This window comes from Carcharodon carcharias, chromosome 14, assembly GCF_017639515.1.
Source record: "Carcharodon carcharias isolate sCarCar2 chromosome 14, sCarCar2.pri, whole genome shotgun sequence".
Taxonomy (NCBI): domain Eukaryota; kingdom Metazoa; phylum Chordata; class Chondrichthyes; order Lamniformes; family Lamnidae; genus Carcharodon; species Carcharodon carcharias.
Genome location: NC_054480.1, coordinates 12,242,013 through 12,267,838, shown reverse-complemented (window position 1 = coordinate 12,267,838; position 25,826 = coordinate 12,242,013). Strand labels below are relative to the sequence as shown.

The following is a 25,826-nucleotide window of genomic DNA, read 5'->3' as shown; positions in this document are numbered from 1 at the left end:
GTATCTTGGTGTAGGGTTGACACAAGGCAATACCAAGCAGTAAGTATTAGATTGTGGTGTCAGTAATTGCACTGCACCCTCAATAGTGTGGCTGAGTTTGGGTCACGTTTGCAATTTCTTCTGGATAGATCGAGGGCTGTGGCTGAGGCAAGCATGTTTATAATAGTTCTAAGGATTTCGTTTTGACAACAGTCCTTATTCATTCAGAATCCTCCTTGGTAAAGCCCTGCAATCTAATATAGATTCTATAAAACTTTTCCCTGTCCATTGGACAGTCTTACTTCACAGTTGGTGCTTTGTTCTCCAGCCTGTCGGAGTATTGTGATTCCCAGTCATCCAGCTGTACTGTCCCTCCTCCATCTCTGACGCCTCCCCCTCTCCCCCTCCATCATCCTCTGTCTCTTTCCCGCTCAGGCGGCTGCTCCTCACGGCCTCCTCCAGCGCCTTCTGCCGCCGGTAGAAGTGGGAGAACTTGTTGAAGATGATGGTGATGGGCAGTGCTACCACTAGGATGCCCCCAAGGATGCATCCCGAGGCGGCCAGCTTGCCCGCTACAGTGATGGGCACCACATCCCCATAGCCCACTGTGGTCATGCTCACCGTGCCCCACCACCAGCAGGCTGGGATGGTGTCCAGTCCGACGTCCTCGTCCTTCTCCGCTGTGTACGCCATCCCAGAGAAGACGCAGACTCCTACGCCCAAGTACAGCAGCAGGATCCCCACCTCTCGGTAGCTGTGCTTTAAAATGGAAACAATGAACAATCAGTACAATAAAATGTGATGAGCCATAAAACCCTCGGATGGATGTAGCTGGCGGGGAGGTGGTGGTGGATACAAATATGAAGTGCCTCGATTTTAAACTTCTCATCCTTGTGTTCAAATCTCTCCATGACCTTGCCCACCCCTATTTCTGTAAGGTTTTACAACCCTTTGTGATCTCTCTGCTCTTTTGATCCTGGTCTTTTGAGCATCCCCCAGTTGAATCGCTCCACCATAGGCAGCCATGCCTTCAGTACCAAGTCTCTAAGCTCTCGAATTCCCTCCTTAAAGGCTCTGCACCTCTATCTCTCTCTCTCCTCCTTCAAGACATTTCTTAAAACCTATCTCTTTGACCAACCTGTCCCAATATCTCCTTATGTGGCTTGGTGTCAAATTTTATTTGATAACCCTCCTGTGATGTGGCTTGGAATGTTTTACTGTTAAAGGTGCTATATAAATACAAATTGTTATTGATTTTGCACAAGTCCTGATTTGCAAATTGGAATGCTTGGGGCAAAGTCTATCATCAGCCTAGCCATAAACCTAGGCTGATCTTTCACTATGGGATTTAGAGGTGGTTGTTAGCTGCTTGACATGCATCTGATGTGCAACATACTCTTCACATATTATATTAGTTTATTTGCACTATCAGAGTGCCTTGTATCTTTGTATGTGATAAGTTGGGTGATACATTATTTTATAATGAAAGGTGATATGTACATTGTGACACGCAATATTATTCTGCTGCTGAGGTGAAGCTGTGATTAACCAGGCATTCCTCTTTAAGGTCATCAGATCTAGTTGCTGTAAATCGTGAGATCATTTAGAGGCTAATTGTCTCTGTTGAAGGGCAGTTTCTCATTGGGGAACAATTGTCGGTCAAACCCCAGACCAGAAGAAATTAACATTTCATTCCCCACGCACCAACAACAACAACTTATAGTTATATAGCGACTTTAATGGAGAGAGTTGTCTCAAGGCACTTCACCGGAGCACCATTAAACAAAGTATGACACTCAGCCACATAAGCCATATTAAGTCAGATGACTAAAAGAGGTCAAGGAGTGTTTCAAAGGCAGAGAGTGAGTTATAGATGGGATTTCAGAATTTGGGGCTTAGGCAACTGAAATCACTGTTACCAATGATGGAGCAATTAAAACTGGGAACGCACAAGAGGCCAGATGAGAGGAGCATGGATATCTCGGAGGGTTGTGTGACTGGAGGAGATTACAGAGAAAGGGAGGGGTGAGGCCTTGGAAGGATTTGAAAGCAGGATGAGAATTTTCAAATCAAGTCGTTGCTTGACCAGGAGCTAATGTAGGTCTGTGAACACCAGGGTGGTAGGGGAACGGGACTTGGTATGAATTAAGACGTGGGCAGGAGAGTTTTGGATGACCTCGGGTTACAGCGGGTAGAATGTGGGAGACCAGTCAGGAATGCATTGGAATAGTCGATTCTAAAGATAACAAAGGCATGGATGAGAGCTTCAGCAGCGGAGGAGCTGAGAAGTTAAATGATGTTACAGAGGTGAAAGGAGGCAGTCTTTAGTGATAGCGTGGATATAAGGTGGGAGGCTCATTGTGGGATCAAATATGACACGAAGATTGCAAACAGATATGGCAGATAGTCTCAGATATGGCAGATAATGTTCTGTAGAAGATTCATGTTCAACTTGAAATGTTAACTCCGTTTCTCTGTCCACAGATGCTGCCAGACCTGCTGAGTATTTCCAGAATTTTCTATTTTTATTTCAGATTTCCATCTGCTGCAATATTTTGCTTTCATTTTGCTTAACCCCAGACTGTTGCCAGGGAGAGAGATGGAGTCAGTAACTAGGGAACGGAGTTTGGAGTGGGGACCAGAAACAATGACTTCAGTCTTTCCAATATTTAATGACGGGAAATTTCTGTTTATCCAGTATGTCCGATAAGCAGTCTGATAATTTAGCAGCAATGGAGGAGTCAGTAGTGAAGGTGAGGTAAAGCTGGGTGTTGTCAATGCACATGTGAAAATAAATGCAGAGTCTTCGAATGACTTCACCAAGGGGCAGCGTGTAGATGGGAAAGAGGAGAGCGTCAAGGATCAATCCTTGGGGGACACCAGAGGTAATGGTGCGGGAGCAGGAAGAGAAGCCATTGCAAGTGATTCTCTGCTCGGATGGAACCACACGAAAACAGTCCCACCTAGGAGAATGACGATGCAAATGTATTGAAGGAGGATAGTGTCAAAGGCTGCAGACAGGTGGAGAAGGACAAGGAGGGAAAGTTTACCCATGCTACAGTTACATAGGATGTCATTGGTGACTTTGATAATAGCGAGTTTGGTTCTGTGGCAGGGGCAGAAGCCGGGTTGGAGGGACACAGAAGTGGAGTTCTGGGAAAGCTGCAACCAGATATAAATACCAAACTTTTATGTTTATGTATACTGACTGTTGTCCATTATTCTCTATACAAAAAATCTCATCAGCTTGATTTGATTGCAGCCTGTAATAGACTCTTAAATACATTAATTTGTACCTAATCCACCAACTCCTCAATTAGATTTCTGTATTTCATTCTCATTATTCTCTGTTGAAATTTCTTTTAAGATCAATTTATTTGGTGCTTGTTTCATAGAATGTCTTTATCTAGAGAAATAATGTTAAATTAGGTTGATGATACTAACACAAGTATCTACAGATAATAAATTCATGAAGATTAATCATTTTGAGATATCTAATGTGGTGTAGTTATATCAAAGTTTACAATGTTTAGATTCTCATTATGTTTTTATAATATTTGTAGCAGAGTAATATAGCACAATAATGTAGCTGATAATACAGTATTACCACTTTATAGAAGTACAGAGAATATACAGAACAAAAACAGATCATTCAGCCCAAAGTGTTAATGTTCCAATTAAGCCTCCTCCCATCTTTCCTCATCTAACTCCATCAACATTTCTTTCTATTCCTTTTCTCTCTCATGTACTTACCTAGCTTAGCCTCAAATGCATCTTTCTATTCACTCCAACTACTCCCTGTGGTAGTGAGTTCCACAGCCTCACCATTCTCTGGGTAAAGAAGCTTCTTCTGAAGCCTCTGTCGATTCATAGAGCAGTTGTAACACAAGGGGTTATTTGGCCTGTGTGCCTATGCTGGCTTTCCACAAGAGCAACTCAGCCAGTTCCACTCCCCCACCTTTTCTTTCCGGCCCTGCAAAAATTAGAATTATTAGTGACTGTCTTATTTTGCAGGCCCCTAGTTTTTGACTGCCCCACATGCAGAAACATGTTCCCTACTTCTACCCCATCAAACCCTTTCCTAATTTTAAAGAACGCTATCATGTTACTTCTCAGTCTACTCTTCTCTAGAGAAAAGAGCCTCAGCTGTTCAATCTTTCATCATATTTTATACACTAAAGCTTTGTAATTTATTTTTCCTGAGTTACCTTATCCACAACCCCATTATCATGGGATCTGGAGCAATGTTGGGGTAATGGAGCTGAGGTAAAATCGGCCATAATCCCACTGAATCGTGGAGCAGGCTTGAAGGGCTGAATGGCCTCCACCTGTTTCTATCTTCCCCATAAAAGTGCCCCTGACCTCTGATACCTTGACCTGTCAAAGATACAAATGATTGGAGTCCTTTTCTTTCTTAAAGGTCATTAGTAATGTAAGTTATAGAATAGCTACAGTTCAGAAGGAGGCCATTCAGCCTGTCCTGTTCATGCCAGCACCTTGCAAGTAACCCAACTTATCCCACTCCCTAACCCTGCAATTTTTTTTCCTCCAGATAATTATCCAATTCCCTTTTGAAACCAGCAATTGAACCTGCCTCCACCATGCTCAGATTCTAACTGCTCATTGTTCTTTTGCCAATCACCTTAAATCAGCACCCGCTCTTTCTTGAGACTTCTCCCTATCTACTCTGCCCAGGGCTCATGATTTTGAGTACCTCTAACTTCACCAATCCAACCATGGATGTAATTCTTAGGGATCTGCCTATCCCTAATTTCCCACATTGCTGTGGGTTTAGAGTCACATGGAGGCCAGACCAGGTAAGGATGGCAGATTTCTTCCCATGGTTTCATAGATTTTGTTTTTAATTGATTTCCAATTTTACCATCTGACATGATGGGATTTGAACCCAGGTCCCCGGAGGATTACCCTGGATCTCTGGAGTAGCAGTCCAGTGACAATACAGCTACACCACCACCTCCCCATGCCCAGAATTGGACAGAATACTCCAGTTGAAGCTGAACCAATGTTTTATAAAGGCTTACCTTTACAGTTTGAATAGTTTTAAGCTGATTTTTCATGGATTATAAAGCACAAGAGAAAAATTGACCTCTCAATCAGCACTAACATTCTTTTAGAAAGCCAAACTGGCTGGGAAGAGTATCCTGCAGTCGGCATCGAGGTGAAGCAGTCTGGGAAGAGTGTCCTGCTACCAGCATCATGGTGAAGCAGTCTGGGAAGAGTGTCCTGCTGTCAGCATCACGGTGAAGAAGTTTGGGAAGAGTGTCCTGCTGTCAGCATCACGGTGAAGCAGTATGGGAAGAGTGTCCTGTAGTCAGCATCGAGGTGAAGCAGTCTGGGAAGAGTGTCCTGCTACCAGCATCGTGGTGAAGCAGTCTGGGAAGAGTGTCCTGCTGTCAGCATCACGGTGAAGAAGTTTGGGAAGAGTGTCCTGCTGTCAGCATCACGGTGAAGCAGTATGGGAAGAGTGTCCTGCAGTCAGCATCACGGTGAATCAATATGGGAAGAGTGTTCTGCAGTCAGCATCGCAGTGAAGCAGTCTGAGAAGAGTGTCCTGCTGTCAGCATCATGGTGAAGCAGTCTGGGAAGAGTGTCCTGCAGTCAGCATCACGGTGAAGCAGTCTGGGAAGAGTGTCCTGCTATCAGCATTGAGGTGAAGCAGTCTGGGAAGAGTGCCCTGCAGTCAGTTCTTGTTGAAAATAACAAGAGTGACATCACAAGACAACGTGAGAGAGCGGTAGAGAGATCAGAACCAGCGCGAGTGCGGGGAAGCTTCAAAAAGTGACGTCGGCACAAAGGTGGGAGTAGTAGCTAAGTCTTTTTGTCCAGTTTTTTTCTCCAGTTTTTCTCCTGTTTAAGATAGATTAAGCTAAGGAAAGGCAAGAGTTATAGTTTTTATTTAAAACGCATAAATAATTTTTTTACTGTATGTGATTTAAAGTAAGGGTTTTTTTTCACCTAGAGGTATGACAGGGCAGCTCAGTCCTGTGTTATGTACCACCTGCGACATGTGGGAAGTCCTGGACGCTCCTTGCGCTCTGACTGACCATGTGTGCAGGAAGTGCCGCCAGCTGCAGCTACTTGAGCTCCGAGTTCTGGAGCTTGAGCAGCAGCTGGAGACACTGGGCTGCATCCGCGAGGCTGACAGTTTCGTGGATAGCACGTGTTTAGACGTGGTCACCCCACAGCTTACGGAAGTGCAGACAGAGAGGGAATGGGTGACCATCAGTCAGAAGAAAGGTGTCAGGCAGGTAGTCAGGAAATCCCCAGGGTGCATCTCGCTCCAGAACCGTTTTTCTGTGTTGGAAAACGGTGAGAGTGACGGTTCCTCTGGGGAGTGCAGCCACGCTCATGGCACTGTGAGTGACTCAGCTGCACAGGAGGGGAGGAAAAAGAGGGGAAGAGCAATAGTGGTAGGAGACTCGATAGTAAGGGGAACAGACAGGTGTTTCTGCAGCTGTAGACATGACTCCAGGATGGTATGCTGCCTCCCTGGTGCCAGGGTCAAGGATGTCATTGAATGGCTGCAGGGCATTCTAAAGGGGAGGGAAAACAGACAGAGATTATGGTACAAATTGGTACCAATCACATGGGGAGAAAGAGGGATGAGGTCCTGCAAGCAGAATTTAGAGAGCTAGGAAGCAGGTTAAAAACAGGACCTCAAAGGCAGTAATCTCTGGATTACTTCCGGTGCCACGCGCTATATAGAGTATAGAAGTATAGAGTATAGAAATAGGAGGTTAGATGAATGCGTTGCTGGAGAGATGGTGCAGGAGGGAGGGCTTTAGATTTCTGGGACACTGGGACCGTTTCTGGGGGTGGTGGGACCTGTACAAGGTGGACAGGTTGCACCTGAACCAGAATGGGACCAACAACCTTGCGGCGAGGTTTGCTAGTGCTGTTGGGGAGGGTTTAAACTAACTTGACAGGGGGTGGGATCCTGAGTGGAGGTTCAGCATGGGGAGATGCACAGCCAAAATTGGAAGAGAGAGCAAGTAATTCTGGAAAGCATAGAAATTATAGACCAGTTAAGGCACAAGGGGGTTTGGCAAGGTTGGATGGTACCTTTTTTTAATGCAAGGAGTCTGACTAATAAGACAAATGAGTTGAGGGCACAAATTAACACATGGAATTATGATGTAATTGCTGTCACAGAGACATGGTTGAGAGAGGGGCAGGATTGGCAGCTCAATATTCCAGGATCTAGGGTCTTCAGGCGAGACAGGGAAGGAGGTAAAAGAGGAGGGGGTATCGCAATATTGATCAAGGAATCAATTACAGGAGGGATGACATCTTAGAAGGCTCCTCAATTGAAGCCATATGGGTAGAACTGAAAAACAAAAAAGGAGTAATCACATTGCTGGGAATGTACTATAGGCCCCCAAACAGTCAGAGAGAAATAGAAGAGCAGATATGTAGGCAAATTTCAGAGAAGTGTAAAAATAATTGGGTAGTAATAGTGGGGGATTTCATAGTGTGATAGGTTTAGAGGGAGCGGAATTCTTAACATGCATCCAGGAGAGCTGCTTAAGCCAGTACGTAGAAGGTCCTACAAGAAAGGAGTTGGTCCTGGACTTAATTTTAGGGAATGAAGCCGGGCAAGTGGTAGAGCTATCAGTGTGGGAGCATTTTGCAGATAGTGATCATAACTCAGTTAGATTCAAGGTTAATGTGGAAACGGACAAGGATGAGCCAGAAATCAGAGTTCTAAATTGGGGGTAGGCCGATTTTAATAAAATCAGATATGATTTGGCCAGAATGAACTGGGAGCAGCTACTTTTATGTAAATCTGCATCAGAGCAGTGGGACTCATTGAAGAAGGGAATAGGGAGTGTACAGGGCCAACATATTCCAGTAAAGATAAAGGGTGGGATCAACAAATCCAGGGAACCCTGGATGTTGAGGGATATACAGGATTGGATAAAGAGAAAAAGGGAGGCTTATGGCAGATACCGAGGGTTCTAAACAGCGGAAGCCCTAGAGGAGTATAGAATGTGCAGGGGGGAACTTGAAAAGGAAATTAGGAGAGCAAAAAGGGGGCATGAAAATACATTGGCAGGTAAAATAAAGGAAAATCCAGTTATTTTACAAGTATATTAAGAGTAAGAGGATAACTAGGGAAAGAGTAGGGCCCATTAAGGACCATAGTGGTGATTTGTGTGTGGAGCCGGAAGACATAGGTAGGGTTCTAAATGAATACTTTGTGTCAGTGTTCACAAGTGAGAGGGACGATGTGGGTATGGAAATCAGGCAGAATTTTTGAAATAATTAAAGAAATTAGCATAGAAAGAGAGGAGGTTCTAATTGGTCTGGCTGGCTTAAATGTAGGTAAATCTCCAGACCCGGATGAAATGTATCCCAGGCTGTTGAGTGAGGCAAGGGAGGGGATAGCAGGGGCACTGGCAATAATTTTCAATACCTTTCTGACCACAAGAGAGTTGCCAGAGGACTGGAAGACAGCCAATGTGGTACCATTATTCAAGAAGGGAGGAAGGGATAAACCAGGGAACTACAGGCCAGTCAGTCTAACCACAGTGGTGGGGAATTCTGGATATTGGAAGCAATTCTGAGGGACAGAATTAATGTACACTTGGAGAGGCAGCGATTAATCAAGAACAAACAGCATGGTTTTGTTAAGGGGAGGTCAAAGCTGACCAATTTGATTGAATTTTTTTGAAGAGTTGACCAAGTGTGTAGATGAGGGCAATGCATTTGACGTAATCTATTTGGACTTCAGCAAGGCTTTTGATATGGCACGAGAGACTGACAATGAAGGTAAAAGCCCATGGGATCCAAGGCAATTTGGCAAATTGATCCAGGGTTGGCTGAGTGGCAGGAAGCAGAGGGTGATGGTCAAGGGGTGTTTTTATGACTGGATGTCCGTGTCCAGTGGGGTTCCACAGGGATCGGTGTTGGGTGCCTTGCTGTTTGTGGTATATATAAACAATTTAGACTTGAATGTAGGAGGGTTGATCAGTAGGTTTGTGGATAACACGAAAATTGGTGGGGTGGTAAATAGTGAGGAGGATAGCCTTAGATTACCAAAGGATATAGACGGCTGATCAGAATGGCTGATCAGTGGCAAATGGAATTTAATCTGGATAAGTGTAAGGTGATGCACTTGGGCAGGACAAACAAAGCACAGGAATACATGATGAATGACGGGACCTTGGGAAGTACCGACAATCAGAGGGACCTTGGTGTGCATGTCCATCGGTCCCTTAAGGTAGCGGGATAGGTAGATAAGGTGGTTAAGAAGGTATATGGGATGCCTTTATTAGCTGAGGCATAGATTATAAGAGCAGGCAGGTTATGCTGGAACTGTACAAAATGCTGGTTAGGCCACAGCTAGAGTATTGCCTGCAGTTCTGGAATCCGCATTATAGGAAGGATATGATTGCACTAGAGAGAGTGCAGAGGAGATTTACCAGGATGTTGCCTGGGCTGGAGAGTTTTAGTTATGAGGAGAGATTGGATAAACTGGGGTTATTTTCCCTGGAGCAGAGGAGATTGAGGGGGGACATGACTGAGGTGTATAAAATTATGAGGGGCACAGATAGGGTAGACAGGAAGGAACTTTTCTCCTTGGTGGAGGGATCAATAACCAGGGGGCATAGATTTAAAGTAAGGGGCAGGAGGTTTAGAGGGGATATGAGGAAGAATTTTTTAACCCAGCGGGTGGTGGGAATCTGGAACTCACTGCCTGAAAGGGTGGTAGAGGTAGAAACCCTCATAACATTTAAGAAGTATTTGGATGTGCACTTGTAATGGCATACAAGGCTGTGGGCCCAGTGCTGGAAAATGGGATTAGAATAGTTAGATACTTGTTTGACTGGTGCAGACTCGATGGGCCGAAGGGCCTTTTTCTGTGCTGTAGACCTCTATGGCTCTATAAGCATTTGGAAAGTCCCATTCTAACCTTTAACGTTGCTCCTAAGGATCGAAGTCCAGTTGAGTGACGTGCTAACTTAAGCACTCTAAAGATCCTCATCAACCTCAGGACTTGCACCACCTTCCCCAGGTTTTCTAGATCAGTTATATGGCCAAAAATCAGATGAACCAGCAGAGTGAAGTAAAATGGTAACACAGAAATGATGTCAATCATGTTGAGCGGGTGGAAACAAAACCTCTTAATGTTGGGGCTCAGGAGCAGGCGTGAGCAGACCTCCATAGAGAACCAGGCAATGCAGAAGTGCTCCACGATTTGTAACCTGGGATCATCGATCTCGTCCTCGTATTCATCCAAGATCTGGTACTCGGGCATGCTGTGAATACACATGGTGGCAATGGATCCCAGCACCACACTGATGGAGAGGAAGCTAAAGAGTCTACTTGGGATGGAATATCCAGGATTCTCCAAGGTCAACCAGAGCTGTTTCCTATAGTTCCCATACTTCATCCCACGGAATACCAGCAAGTCGCGGTTAAAATCGGAGATCTCATCCGGAGAAGTGTCGATGCTGCTCACATCACTCTCATCGTCCCAGTTTTTGCGCCTGCTCTCGGTTTTGCGCTCATGGTATCGGTACCTGCAGCAGGTATCAAGGAAGAACTCGTTGATGCCCCAGTATTCAATCTCCTGCGAAAATGAGAAAACGCAAAGATCGTCCATCATGTGCAGTTTGCCGGTCTGATAAAAGTTTAACACATATGGGAAAAGGCCTGGGTGTCTGTCGAAGTAGAACTCTTTCTTTGACACGTCATAATCATCGCATATTCGGAGAATGGACTCCTCTGAGTCACATGTCAACAGCTGTCCGAGCCTAGTATTGGGGAACTTGGAGAGGGTCGTGGAGCTAAGCTTTCTCTTCAATCCTCCAACATTCACATTAATAGCTTGATCCTCGAACTTAGGATCCCAGGTTCGAAATGTCTCATTAACCATGGTAACCAATAGAGCGAATCTGTATTAATCTGGGAATGGACAAAAGGATATAGTTATACCAAACGTGTATGAGGAAAGAACATGGAATGGCATCATATTTACTGCACAGAAACAGGCCATTCGGCCCTGCTGATCCATGCCAGTGTTTAAGCTCCACATGAACCTCCTCCCACCATTCTTCAACTCACCCTGTCAGCATATCTTTCGATTCCATTCTCCGTTATGTGATTATCTGCTTCCCCTTATATACTTAGATGCTACTCAGTCCAATGCTCCCGGTGGTAGCAAGTTCCACGTTTTCACCACTCTCCCTGGTATAGAAGTTTCTCCTGAATTCCCTATTTGATTTATTAGTGCCTATCTTACATTTCTAGCCCCTAGTTTTGGTCTCCCCACACAAGTGGATGCATCTTCTCTGCACATGCCCTAGAGGACGATCCTTTGAGAGCTGTTGCAATACCTTAGGTTTAAGTGAAGGAGCATTGCATATGCTAACATGCTCACACATTACTGCTTTTCCGCTGAGCAAGATAAAACATTATTGTTTCAATGTACAGCGCAGTATGAGTTTGCCTTTCCCTTTGCAACTTAGCAGCGTTTTGATACTCGATGGCTCCTGGCTACTTGAAACCCTAGGCAGCAGCTGAATGGATGAACAATGGGGTGAATGTGAGAGGTGTTTAATTTGGTTTATCTCTGAGGGACAGGGTCAAAATCTTTCCTCAGAAGACTAAATAGATGGGTTGGAGCCCAGTGTAATGTATTGGGCTGGATTTTGCGGCTGCATGTCAGGCAAGCCTCCCTCTGCATCCTCCCCCCACCCCCCCCAGACCCCAACACAAACATAAATTACAATGTGCTGATTTTGGGTTGGCAATATGACATCATCACGCCAGTGTCAGATATCACAGATGGCAACTGGGCACAGAAGCCAGAAGATCGCCCACCGTTTTGAAACGACCAATTAAGAAGCTTTTGAACGTACGAAATAGGAGCTGAAGTCGGTCATTAGGACCATCGAGCCAGCTCCGCCATTCAATGAGATCATGCCTGATCTGTTTGTGTTTCAAATTCCACATCCCCATCGACCCTCGACAAGCTTTGACTCCCTTGCCTAACAAGAATCTATCTACCTCCGCCTTCTTAAAGAGTCAATTGTTTGCAATTCTTCATTTCCCGCTCTATTTATTGTGCTTTATGGCAGGTATGAGATGATGGCACAAGGTAGGGGGGGCAATGAAAAGGCATGCCACTGGGACCATGGCTGCATGTGGCAGCAGATCCTGCTGGTGAAGGTGGCAGCATCTGTGTTTTTTGGCTTCATTTATTAATTTTTTTAGAATGAAGGGAAGCTGAGAGGGCAGGGGGCCTTTAAGTTTGTGGCAAACCGACTTCACCTCTCTCCAACATGACATCCCAGCCTAGGTTCCCGGTCGAGGGCTTCACACTGCTCATTGGCTGTCTTCCTGCTGGGCCGCTGCTGAATGGATCACTCGCTTTCTATCCTGCCTCCCTCACCCACCTCTGAAAATGGCAAAATCCAGCCCACCAATGGTGTTGTGTGGGAAGAATGGACTTGGGAAGCTGAATGACCTGTTCAACTTCGCGTTTCCTTAAATTCGTCTGATGAGTTCTTGACCTTTGCCTGGGCAGAGACAAAGGAGAGAAATAGTTCCTTTGGTACTCGAAGGAAACAATTGGGAGACCCAATCGAACCAGCTTTTCCTAATGTGATGACTTAATAAAGACTAACAGAGGAGATACACGGGATAGAACACAGGAGAGGAGAAAGCTAAAAGGAGAAGGGGGGGAAAAGGCAACAAAAATTAGCTCCTGGTTTAGCGGAGAGCAAGATTGTGGATTTTTCAGGAATTAGGGATGTCTTCATACTCTGGATATATACCTCTGCACAGTTCTTGACTTGCATTTATATATCGCCATTCACAATCTCAGGACATTGCAAAATACTTTACAGCCAATAAAAGTAAAAATTAAGTGTAGTCCCTGTTGTACTGTAGGAAAGATGGCAGCCAATTTGTGCACAGCAAGATCCCAAAAACAGCAATATTATAAAGACCAGATAATTCGTTTTAGTGCTGTTGGATAAGGGATAAACATTGGCCTGGAATCCAGGGATAACTCCCTTCCTCTTTTCCAAATAGTGCCATGGGATCTTTTACGGGCACCTGAGAGGACGGGCTCAGGTTAATGTCTCACCTAAAAGACAGCATCTCTGACAGTGTAGCCCTCCCTTAGCACTACACTGGAAACGCCAGCCTCAGTTTTATGCCCAAGTCTCTGGAGTGGAGGTATGATACCACAAGGTTCATGACTTAAAGGCAGAAGTGCTATCCAGTGAGCCAAAATAGGTCATCGTAAGGCCAGGCCTTAGGGGAGGTAGAATACATATTACCTGGGTGCACATGGCAAGGGATAAGTTTGAACAGAGCACCGATTGCTATCTTAATCCAGCTGTCCCTGGACAATCTGGACAAAAACAAATTGCAACACGTTTATGTGATTCAAAACAGCCTTGCTCTTCTATTGAATTACATACCATCTGCTCTTTATTTTAAACACACTTTAATAGCAAACAAAACAAGATGCAAATTAAACATTTGAACATCCCAAGGCAGTGTTGTGCTGCTCTTGCATTGTATGCAGGAGTCCTAGGTGTGGAATTGTAGGGAGAGACTCCCACACGAGAATCACAGGCCGTTATGAATTGTAGGGAAGGCAGGGCAGGGGTGGGGGTGGGGGTGGGCAAGGTGGGTGGGGTGGTGCGGGGGTAGGGGCTTTGTAGTGTATCCTGCTCCTTCTCCAGCCAACCTGACTTCAAATCTAATTCAGCTTGACATGGTGGAAGTCTTCTAAAGTTTTCTCTACCTGTGACTCTCTGAAAAGACTTTGTACTGACTTAGTCCAGTTCCTACTGTTAGATATTAGAAGTATGCATAGAATAAACATATATTTAATAGTCAGCCTGGAATAGGTTAGTAGTGTAAGTTTCGTTTTACCGTACCTACTTAGAATTTTGTTTTGCTGGCAGCAAAAGCTAGTGGAATGATTACCCTTAGATAATGGTGGTTAGTCCGGTAGGGGCCATAGCCGGGTAAATGCATAAATAGATAATCATACTACTAAGCCGTGTTAGGTTGATCATTAAGAAAGTTGCTGGAATATAAAAGTTAATTATGTAGGAGTAGAATAGGAATTACTTTAGTGAACCATTATGGCTCACTGTTCTGATAAGAAACAAGAGCAGTTGGACTGAATAGCCATCATGAACAGCTCATTAACAGGCCTTACTTTAACAGCTTTGAGCATAACTAACTGACACAGCCAGTGATGGGATGTTTTGAGGAAGTTATGGAACTAGCCAAGGGAAACAGAAAGAGATAAGGAAATCAGACTTGAGTATCCTGCAAGTGCAAAGGATATGGAAGGTGGAAGGTAACTTAAGGGTGGACTTATACTTCATGGTTTAAACAAAGAAGCGGAAGCACCATGAAGAAGAACAATTAAGTTCTGTCGATATAACACCCAGGTCCACCCCAGAAAAAGAGTATAAAGGGTAAGTCTTTGAAGGGAACCATTACAGTATGTAGTGGAGAGAAATTCCTAAGGGAGATACTAATACTGCTAATGGTCCTGGGTAGTTTGAGAAGTTGTGAAGACACAAGGCACCAAAGAAAAGATAAAGAAGGAAAGAAGAGCTGCTGACGCATGCAGCAGTCATCCTGCCCAGCCTGGACTGATGCTTGCTATTTGTCATGGTCGTATATTTTCGCTGTATAACTAATGTGTTATATCCCATCTTAAACTCTGGTTAAACTCAACAGACCCACCATATTGGTTGCAGTCAATCCTGATTAATGAGATAATAGATGACGAATTGTGCTTAAATTAAAATCACTACACTACTTTGTATGAGTCCCCCAATTCACCGTTGTTTGCTTTGAATTTGGCGGTCTCATATTATGAGGGGCCAAAAGGACTATGTCAAATTGGTGTGAACTGTCAACCTCTCCCTCCATAAATCAGGCCACTCACTTGAACTTACCATGTTCTATAGTTCCTCTGCACCATGGCCTCGATCACTGTCCCTGCCAGCTCTAACAACTTCCTTGCAGCTCACATCATTTTACCCCCTTCCAACATCTGGAAGCAAATGACCTGAGAAAAGAACTTTGCCTTAAGACACTTACAGTTGCTCTTCCGAGCTCCCTGATGCTTAGCCTTTGGTCCTCCATTCACCACAGTTCATCTTCAGTTATCGACCCGCTCACCATTCCTTCATCTCTACCTTTGGCGCCCATTCTATAGTGACTGCCCCCTGATCTACCTCTCCACAACTCTCTCTGCCTCTTACATTGCCTGTGTGTTGCTTGTCCAACATTGAGTCTTTTGTGTGTCACAGTTCCGTCAGTTAAACATTGGGAAGACCAAAGCCATCATCATCAGCTGCTGCTTCAGAACTCTGTATCTTTGCTACCACTTCCATTGCCAGCCATTGGCTCACGCTGAACCATGTTGTTTCCACCTCTAACACCTCACATCATTTGCAGACTCCTCCATTCCTCTAACTGTTCCTTTTGTGTGAGCCTCCTCCCTTTACCCCATCATTGACAGTTGTGCTTCAGCTGTCTATAATCCAATACTCTGTAATTACCTACTTAAGCTCTTCCACCTCTCTCCCTCCCTCTTCTCCTTTAAGGGTCAACTCATTGACTCTTGGATTCCCTTCTTGCTAGTTTCTTCTATGGCTTGCTGTACACTTACTACGGATTATGTTTCTCAGGATGTTTTTTCTACATTGATAATGCCACGTAAATGGAAGCTGTTCTTTTTGCAGTGGAGGACAGTCCTTTGAAGTTGTTTGTAGTTTGCAAATTCAACAATCACCTCTTTTTTACCATTGCAAAATGTACAAAAATATTCAGAAGCCTTTTTGGTATTTTTCTTCAAAGAAGTTGGTCCCTACCTTAATTCAAGGACCTCCTATGATTTTTGTTATTGATGAATATTGCACCTTCTCTCTTCCACTCTTTTATAAGGTCTTCTTTTTGGCAAAGAATTTACAGCACAGAAACAGGCCATTCGGCCAACTGTTCAATGCTGGTGTTTATGCTCCATTTGAGTCTCCTTTCACCCTACTTTATCCTATTCTATCAGCATGCCCTCTTCTTTTCCTCCTCATGACCTTATCTAACATCCACTTAAATGTATCCATGGTGGCATTGTGGCAATGTCACTGGGCTAGTAATCTACAGGCCCAGGCTAATGTTCTGGGGGCATAGGTTCAAATCCTACTGTAGGAGCTGGTGAAATCTGAATTTAATTTATAAATCTGGAATCATGAAGCTTGCCTCAGCCTCATAAAACCATTGCCAATTGTTGTAAAACCCATCTGGTTCACTATAGTCCTTTAGGAAAGGAAATCTACCATCCTTACCTGGTCTGGCCTACATGTGACTCCAGATGCATACAATGTGGTTGACTCTTACCTGCCCTCTGAAATGGCCACTTGGCTCAAGAGCAATTAGGGATGGGCAACAAATGTTGGCCTTGCCAGCAACGCCCACATCCATAAAAGAATTTTTAAAAAGCTATTCACTTCAACCACTTCCTGTGATAGCGCATTCTCACCACTTCCTGGGTAAAAAAAAAGGTTCCCCAGAATTCCTTAATGGATTTGTTGCTGACTCTCTTTTATTAATTGTCCCTGGCTTTGGTCTCCCTACAAGTGGAAATACCTATTCTGTGTCTACCCTGTCAAACCCATTCATAACACAGATTTACATTAGATCATCCCTCAGCCTTGTCTTTTCTAGAGAAAAGAGCCCCAGTCTTTTCTGAGAGGTATAATCTTTCAGTTTTGTTATGGAGGCCAAGACAGTGCACAATTGTGTCTGATCCTTAAAATAAGGACAGGGGACGTAGGATTTGAAACATATACAGTTTATTAAAGGGCCACTCTCTCAATGTAACATCAGACAGAGACACACACAACAGAAAAGTGGGATTGCAATATCTAATTGTCTGTCCATTCACTGGTTTGACAACAGGATTATTTATGGCAACAGTCACTGGAGAATAGCTAGAGGAGTAATCTATCTGTCTTTCTGGGTGTCTGTCAGTGTCACTCTCCCTCTTACAAATCTTCATCTTTCCTGACTGGTTTGAAATCCTGCTCAGCTTTAGTAGGATTTCAAACACAGCAGATCTAACAACGCTCATCCAGGCAAATGGGGAGTATTCCATTACACTCCTGGTGTGTGCCTTGTAGATGGTGGACAGACTTTGTGGAATCTGTAGGTGAGTCAATCTCCGCAGAATTCCCAGCCTCTGACCTGCTTTTGTAAGGCACATTTCCTCGGGTCAGCCTCTTAGCACATTTAAGGCAGATTTCCCCGCAGACTCCCACCTACACAGGAGAGCTCAATTTGGAAGAAAGGGTCAAATAGATACTGTAGGAGCCTGAAAGACCATTTTTAAAATAAAGTATTAACCTCTGGTTGATTGCATTCTTGGTGAAGGGGGATTTAAATTTCAGAGAGCCTCCTGCTGGCCCTATGCAACACTGAGTGACAATAGGAGACTAAATTTGTTGAGCAATCACTTTACTTCATCTGTTTGAACCCCAAATTTGGATGTTGGTATTTTTTAAAATGCTTATGGGTTGCTGTCACCAGTTCTGGGAAACTAGCCCAGGGGAGAAAATTAGGATCCAGGCTGTATTTTGAGGGTATAAATCACCAAAATCATGTCACAAAGCACTGTGTTGGAACCAATGTGAGAGAGCACACAGAAAATAAAGTCTAGCCTTAATACTTCAGTCAAATGAGATGTTGCTTCTGGCTCAGTTGTAAACACTTTTGCTTCTGTATGAAGATGGTTGTGGATTCAAGTCCCACCTAGAGACTTGAGCCTGAGATCTAGGCTGATGCTCCCAGTGTAAGTACCATCAGAATGCTGCACTGATAGAGCTGTCACCTTTTGGATGAGATGTAAAACTGAGGCCAATCTGCATCTCAGATGGACACAAAAGATCCCATTGGTTTGAAGAAGAGCAGGGATGCTCTCCCTGGTGCCCTGACCAATATTTACCCCTCTGTCAACTTTCCCAAATAACAGATTATCTGGTCATTACCTCACTGATTATTGTGCTGATTGGCTGCTGCGTTTCCTATATTACAAGGCTGATTATACTTCTAATATATTTCATTGGCTGTAAAGTACTTTGCAATGTCCTACTTGAAAAGCCCTATAGCGCAGAGTGAACCAGCATAGAAGGAAGACATTCACCATCTACCCCCTGGGGGTTAACATTGATCAGAAACTGAACTGGACTAGCCATATAAATACTGTGGCTACAGTAGCAGGTCAGAGGCTGGGTATTCTGTGGTGAGTAGTTCACCTCCTAACTCCCCAAAGCCTGTCCACCATTGATGAGACACAAGTCAGGAGAGAGATGGAATACTCTCCCCTTTCCTGGATGAGTGCAGCTCCAACAACACTCAAAAAGCTTGAGACCATCCAGGACAAAACAGCTCACTTGATTGGCATCCCATCCACAAACATTCACCCCCTTCACCACCGCACACAGTGGCAGCAGTGTGTACCATCTACAAGATGCACAGCAGGAACTCACCAAGTCTCCTTAGACGGCACCTTCCAAACCCACAACCACTACCATCTAGAAGGACAAGGGCAGCAGATATATGGGAACACCACCATCTGCAAGTTCCCCTCCAAGCCACACACCATCCTCACTTGGAACCATATCGTTGTTCCTTCATTGACACTGGGTCAAAATCCTAGAACTCCCTCCCTAACAGCACTGTGGGTGTACCTACATCACATGGACTGCAGCAGTTCAAGAAGGCAGCTCACCACCACTTTCTCAAGGGCAATTAAGGATGGGCAATAAATGCTGGACTAGTCAATGATGCCCACATTCCATGAATGAATAAAAAAATCATTCAGCTGATTGTACCTACACCAGCTCTTTAAAAGAAAAATCTAAATTAGCCCCCACTTTTTCTCTATAGCATGAAAAGTTACCCCTTCAAGTATTTATCCAATACCCAGTTGAGTAGAAAGTTACTACTGAATCTACTTCCACTACACTTTCAGGCAGTGCATGCTAGATCACAACAACTCACTGTGTAAAAATATGTTTCCACATGTCGCCTCTGGTTTTTTTGCCAATCACCTTAAATCTGTGTCCTCTGGTTACTGACCCTTCTGTCACTGGGATCAGTTTCTCTTTATTTGCTTGTTATCAAAACTATTCAGGATTTTGAACACCTCTATCAAATCTCCTCTTATCCTTCTCTGGTCTAAGGAGAACATTCCATTTGCATATAAAGACAATTTTTCTTATTATATATATTATAAATACAATCTTTCTTATTAAAGGCAGAATAGCATCTTTGGAGTAAGTATGAATGGACAGTCAACAAGAGTGATTGTCACTTCATGCTTCTTGTCACTTGTTTGGGAAATACAAAATGACAGATCCAGGAATCCACTTCACTTAGAATATATGTCAATAATCATGCAGACCTGAAGGTGTTGTGCCCATCAGAGAGGTTTAGATCAGTGTTAAAGCTGTAATACCAAGGTGAGCAAGTAATGCTGAAATACCAATATGGTTCAGAGAGTAAGTAAGCAGAGAACAGTATGTCCCCCATTGAACTACATTGGATTGCATCAAATTTACAAAACAGTAACAGGCCATTCAGCCCAGCTGCTCCATGCCAATGCTGATGCTCCAAACGAGCCTCCTCCCACCCCTCTCATATCACCCTATCAGCCCTAGCCTTTTTTTCCTAACTCCCTCGAGTGCATACCTAGCTTCATCTTAAATGTGGGTGGTGATGGCACATTGGTATTGTTACTGGACTAGTATTCCAGAGACCCAGGGTAATTTGAATCAAACAAAAATCTGGAGTTAAAGATCTAATGCTGACCATGAAACCATTGCTGACTAATATCCTTTAGGGAAGGAAATATGCTGTCCTTAGTGGCTTATATGTGACTTCAGACCCACAGCAATGTGGTTGACTCTTAAATGCTCCCTGAACAAGGGCAATTAGGGATGGGCATTAAATGCTGGCTTAGCCAGCAACACCCACATCCCATGAACAAATTTTAAAACTGTGTCTATGTTATTCCCTGTGATAGTAAGTTCCATGTTCTCACCATATTATGGGTAAAGAAGTTTCTCCTGAATTCCTGATTGAGTTTATTCTTAACTATCTTATATTTATGGCCTTGAGTTTTTGTTCCCAAAAGTGGAAACAGCTTCTCCACATCTACTCCATTAAACCCTTTCGTAACTTTAATGCTCAGGCCAGCACTCAGCCTTCTCTTTTCCAGAGAAGAGAGCTCCAGCCTGTTAAATCTTTCCTATGCTTTCCTCTGAAAATTCTGGTATCATCCTTGCTAAGCTGTGCACAAGATCAGCCGATAATTACAGACGATGAAGGCCGTTTAATCCATTTTAGTGAAGCAGCTGGAATTGCTCTGAAATTACTTCCCTCTTGAATAGTTTTGCCTTGCTGCAGGTTAAAAGATATTTTGTTCCTCTTAGCCCCTCTGCTCTTACTGCTGTCAAGAAATCCTTAGAGCAGAAAGGTTAAGAGTCATAGGTTAAGAAGACTGAGGTATTCAAAATCATGAAGGTCTTTGTAAGAGTTTTCGCTGGCACAATGGCCAGCAACCAGAGCACACAGATTTAAGATAATGGTGAAAGAAGCAGAGGTGACATGAGGAAACAATGTTTTTTTTAACACAGTGAATTGTCATGATCTGGAACATACTGCTGGAAAGGGTGGAGGCAGCAGTTTCAATATTAACATTCAAAATGAATCAGATAACTGCATGAAGGAATAAAGTTTGCAGAGCAGGGGTATGGGGCCAGTTGGATAGTTCTTTCAAAGTGGTGGCACAGGCATGATGAGTTGAATGGCCTCCTTCTGTTCTGTATAATTCTATGAACAATTATCCGATTCCCAGCCGTGCAACATATATCCTCACTAATGCACAATGTTCTAACCACTCACAATGTTGGAAGTTACAATTAAATAAAACACAGACATTGGCATTGATGCCACCTAATTGATCTAATCAATTTTGATGGACAATAAAGGGAGAAACTGTTTCCAAAGGGAGGGACGGTCAGTATCCAAAGGATGTCATTTTAAGATAATCAGCAAATGACGCAGGGGAGAGGTGAAAAGTTTTCAACACAGCTGTGATCTGGAATGCACTGTCTGAAAGCACGGTGGAAGCAGATTCAATAGTAACTTTCAAAAGGGAATTGGATAAATACTTGAAGAAGACTAAAGTTTGTGCGATTAATTGGTAGCTCTTTCATACACCCAGCGCAGGAACAATAGGCCAAAATGGCCTGCTTCTGTGCTGTACCACTTTACACATGCCTCTTCAAGCTTGATGATGTCTTGCACTATGGGTCATCACTGGTGGCTCAATAAACGAAAATATTTAAATCTCAAAGGAAAGGAGGTCGTTGCAGAAAATTAATTCCTCAGTTTTGAGAATGTGGAGTTAAGTATCAGCTAATGGCTAGACTATGGGTGGAGACATCATTCGAGTCTGTTCTATTCTCACCCAAAGCCCAGACATAATTGCAGCAAGAGTTGATCAGAATTGTTATTTCTGGCTGGTTCTTTACCCAAGACACAGAGGCTGTAATGAGTCTTGATTAACATATATTCTGAAGTATAGAGAATCACTGTGGCCCACTCTTTATTCACAACCATTGGAGGGAATGAGTCATTATCTATATATCACTTTTAAAGCTGAAACAAGTAATGGCTGTTTGGATTAATCCCATCCATAGAATTATTACTGTTAATTAGTGGTAGCTAATGATATTATTTAGGGGATTGACTGGGTGAAGCTGCTGGGTCAACAGTGTAATTGAACTGATTTAGCACCAGTGCTGATATGATCAGTTGATTTGATGATTTGCTCATTTCAGCCTTGTAAATGTTAACTCATCATTTTGGTGCACTATTTTTGTCAGAATAAATACTTAAAGATGTTCTCAACATTCTAACAGGAATATTCAGGAAAACAAGGAACTTCAATCTGTTGTCATTTTTTAAGCTGCTGTCTTCCATTCACTGATTTTCACTAACCAACAGTCCCCCCAAACACCCCTCACCCAACCTTACACGCCTCACCCCACCCCCAAACACCTCTCATCCACCCCAACACCTCTCATCCCACCCCCAACACCCCTCGCCCAACCCCAACACCCCTCACCCAACCCCAACACTCCTTGCCCACCCAAACACCCCTCATCCTACCCCAACACCCCTCACCCACCCAAACACCCCTCATCCTACCCCAACACCCCTTACCCCACCCCCAATCACCCCTCACCCAACCCCTACACGCCTCACCCCACCCCAAACACCCCCCACCCCATCCCCAAATACCCCTTACCCACCTCAACACCCTTCATCCCACCCCAACACCCCTTGCCCAACCCCAACACCCCTCACCCAACCCTAACACCCTCACCCACCCCAACACCCCTCATCCTACCCCCAACACCCCTCACCTAACCCCAACACCCCTCACCCACCCCAACACCCCTCATCCCACCCCCAACACACCCCACCCCCAAACACCTCTCTCCAAGTCCCTACCCCACCCCATCACCCCTTATCCCACACCCAACACCTCTTGCCCCACCCCCAGCCTCTCTCAATTCAGTTTCATTTTTCACACCCGATTTGAATGGTTGAGTGCCTGAACTGGATTGAGGGAGAGGAGGGAGTGAGAGAGGGGGGGGGGGACAGGAGAGAGGAGGGGAGGAAGAGGGAAAGAAGGGAGGGGGAGAAGGAGAGAAGGAGGGACGGATGAGAGGACGGGGAGAGATGGAGGGGAGGGGGAGAAAAGGAGGGTGGGTGAAGGAAAGGAGAGAGGGAGGAGGAGAAGGAAGGGGAGGACAGGGGAGGAGGACTGGAGGGGGAGAAGGATGGGTAGGAGAGGGGAAGGAAGGGGTGAGAGGGAGGGTAAGGGGAAAAGGAGGGGATGGGAGAGAAGGATGGTAGAAGGAGGGGGGAGGGAGAGAAGGAGAAATGACAGAGAGGAAGAAAGAGAGATGCAAAGGGAAAGAAGCGGAAGAGGGAAAGGGAGAAAGAGAGAAGGATGGAGGGAGAAGGAGCGGAACCCCAATTTTGTCCGACCCCCCACCCCGGATTATTCGGACAGACAGAATGCGTGTGCGGGGGAAAACAATGCTGAAAACGCAGAGATCAAATCCTTGCAGAATTAAAGCGGCCCCTCATCCAGATAAGATCCCTCAGAGGAAGAGACTGAACTCCCTGGATTCATTCCCTTCACTGTGCAAAACTCTTCATTTCACAACCTTAAATCTCTAACCGCGGTGTAAGCCGCTTTGAGGGAGTGCTGCACTGTTCTGTTACCCACCCCCGAAACTTCAAACCAATTTCTTTGCAATAATGCTCCCCTGGACCCACCCGGTACCCTCTCCCCACCCCCCCCCACACCCCCCAACCACCACAACCATCATCATCGTCTTTCCAAATAAAATCGACCGAAATATTTAATTTTGCAAAGGCTAGTTATTGTGCATCGGGAAAAAATGGGGAAGGGTGGAATATTTGGATCATTCACCCCAGATGCGCCTTACTCAGCACAGGGCACAGACCCCCCGCCCCCCACCACTCTCCCGCCTCATTCCACTCCCAATCCCCCGGTCACGGTCTAGGGAACGGCTCAATTTCGTTCCCTATGGAGATTGAAATCTACCAGTGGAAACTGATTCTCTCCTGACCCCGGTTGGAGTGCCTGTGTCACAGTTAGTCCACTTTCTGCTAACTGTTCACCATTGACTTACATTTTCTTTGTCTTACATCTTCACCCCCTCCCTCGCCTTATTCTGTCACCTTATCGACATCCCCATCCACCCTCTGATTCTATTTCCTTTTTTTAAAAAAAATATATATATATATGAGAAAGTCGCTCAGGATGCTGACCGTAAATCAGAATGAATTCTGCCTCACTGCTACAACAGTTAAAAACGTGTTTTCAGTCCTAGAAGCGAAAGGCGGGACAAGGAAGGGGCAGCGGGAGCAAAGTTAAGATTAAACTGCTCCCAGGAAGATAAAGTTTAAACAATAAATAGATAAAGGAAGGTCAAAGTAACCGTGTGACTGACTTTGACATCAAAAGACAAATAGCGTTGGAAAACACGATGATAAAACGATGATAAGATGAATCTAACTGTATATATAAAAATATTCGAATTAAATAAAGTAAAATATGTCGGATTATGTTTTATCTAATAGATGAAACACGCCGGAGAAAAGTAGGAATCCTTACCTTAAAAGAGGCTTGAATTTCAGTCTCTGTTAGATTTTTATAAATTAGTTCAATTTCCTCCCAACAATATTTGCGATGAGTGACAGCGCTCCTTTTTTGCTTATGACTTTCTGCTCCGGTTCAATCCTCCCAGCTCCCCTCTGGAATATTTAATCCAGGGCTTTTATCCTATTCCCGTCCCATATGCTCCTGGCTGCATCCTAACAATTTCAGTTCAAGCAAGTTTCTTTATCAAAACAGTTCAGTGAAGCAGCAGGTAACGAAATGATTCTTTGCTCCCTCAGATCATCCTGTGAATCTCAGCCTGTTTCTTCCCTCAGTTGTGTTTGAGGTTTGTGTTTTTAATAAATATCGATAGGAATCTCAGTTGTGTTTAGTCCTGGTTTCAGGATTTCCCTTAGATGGGATTCGACTCTTCCCAGACTTAGTTTCCAGCCTCTTGCTCACTGACAGTCTCCAACTCGCCAGCCTCCTCTGCTAATAGTCCAGATCAATGCTCCTCCTGCCTTCTGATCTGGGAGCCGCTGATGCTGAATTTGGGATCACACGAGTGGATGAGTCACTGGGAATCTTCACTCCCAGGAGTTGGACATCTGGGAATTTCCCACAAGTCATCGCGTCAAGGGGGACCAGGCAACAACTGACATCTAAAAAAAAATCCCGATCAAAATATGTAAATCTGAGATTCAGCTTCAATCTTTACTGTTCGCTCGCATATGAACATTCAACAATTTATGGATTACACTTTAAGTAACATATATAATCCGTAAATTATAATCTGTTTCTAGATTTTTGTCCAAAAGAAACATAAAATGAATCCATGTATATTCAAATCCATACTGTATATATAATAAATCTATATATATTCAAATCCATATATACTGTATCCATATATATTTAAATCCATATTTCCACTGTATCTATATATATTAAAATCCTTATATATAATTTATCTATATACATTCTAATTCATTTTATATATAATGAATCTATAGATATTCAAATTCACAAATATATCTATATATTCGAACCCATATATAATGTATCCATAGATATTTGAATCCATATACATAACGTACCCATATATATTAAAATCCATATATAATGAATCTATATATATTCAAATCCATACATAATAAATCTATATATATTCAATATATATAATGTATCCATATATATTTAACTCCAAATTTATAATATATTTATATATATTTAAATCCATATATATGATGAATCTATATATTTATAACGATTCTATATAAATTCAAATTCATATATGCATAATGAATCTATATATTCAAATCCAAATATAGATATAAAATAAATCTATATATATTCAAATTCATATATTATGTATTCATATATATTTTAATCCATAGATATAATGGAGCCATATATATTCAAATCCATATATATTGCATTCATATAAATTTAAATACATATATATGGGTGTATATATATATGCTATAATAAATAATATCGGTTACATATATTATTTCTGTATTTAATAAATCTATAATATCTGGAGTAAATCCATGTGGATTGGATTAAA

The 25,826-nt window shown here is 43.6% G+C and overlaps 1 protein-coding gene across 1 annotated transcript; it reads right to left on the bottom strand.

The window, feature by feature from the left end:
- Positions 1 to 282: 282 nt before the first annotated feature.
- Positions 283 to 24,828, bottom strand: si:dkey-43k4.5 (potassium voltage-gated channel subfamily S member 2). Its single transcript, XM_041204459.1, has 3 exons — positions 24,275 to 24,828; positions 9,917 to 10,911; positions 283 to 738 (listed from the first exon to the last, which is right to left on the bottom strand). Exons 2-3 carry the CDS (start codon positions 10,880 to 10,882, stop codon positions 283 to 285), a joined length of 1,422 nt encoding a protein of 473 aa, XP_041060393.1. The 5' UTR covers positions 10,883 to 10,911; positions 24,275 to 24,828.
- Positions 24,829 to 25,826: the final 998 nt, after the last annotated feature.

What these genes read in the sequence shown, in the direction of transcription:
- si:dkey-43k4.5 (XM_041204459.1), bottom strand. Translation starts at nt 10,882, where the DNA reads ATGGTTAATGAGACATTTCGAACCTGGGATCCTAAGTTCGAGGATCAA. An exon ending in CCTTAGGAGCAACGTTAAAG is followed by an intron (nt 739 to 9,916) that starts GTTAGAATGGGA and finishes TCCATTTTAAAG; the next exon opens with CACAGCTACCGAGAGGTGGG.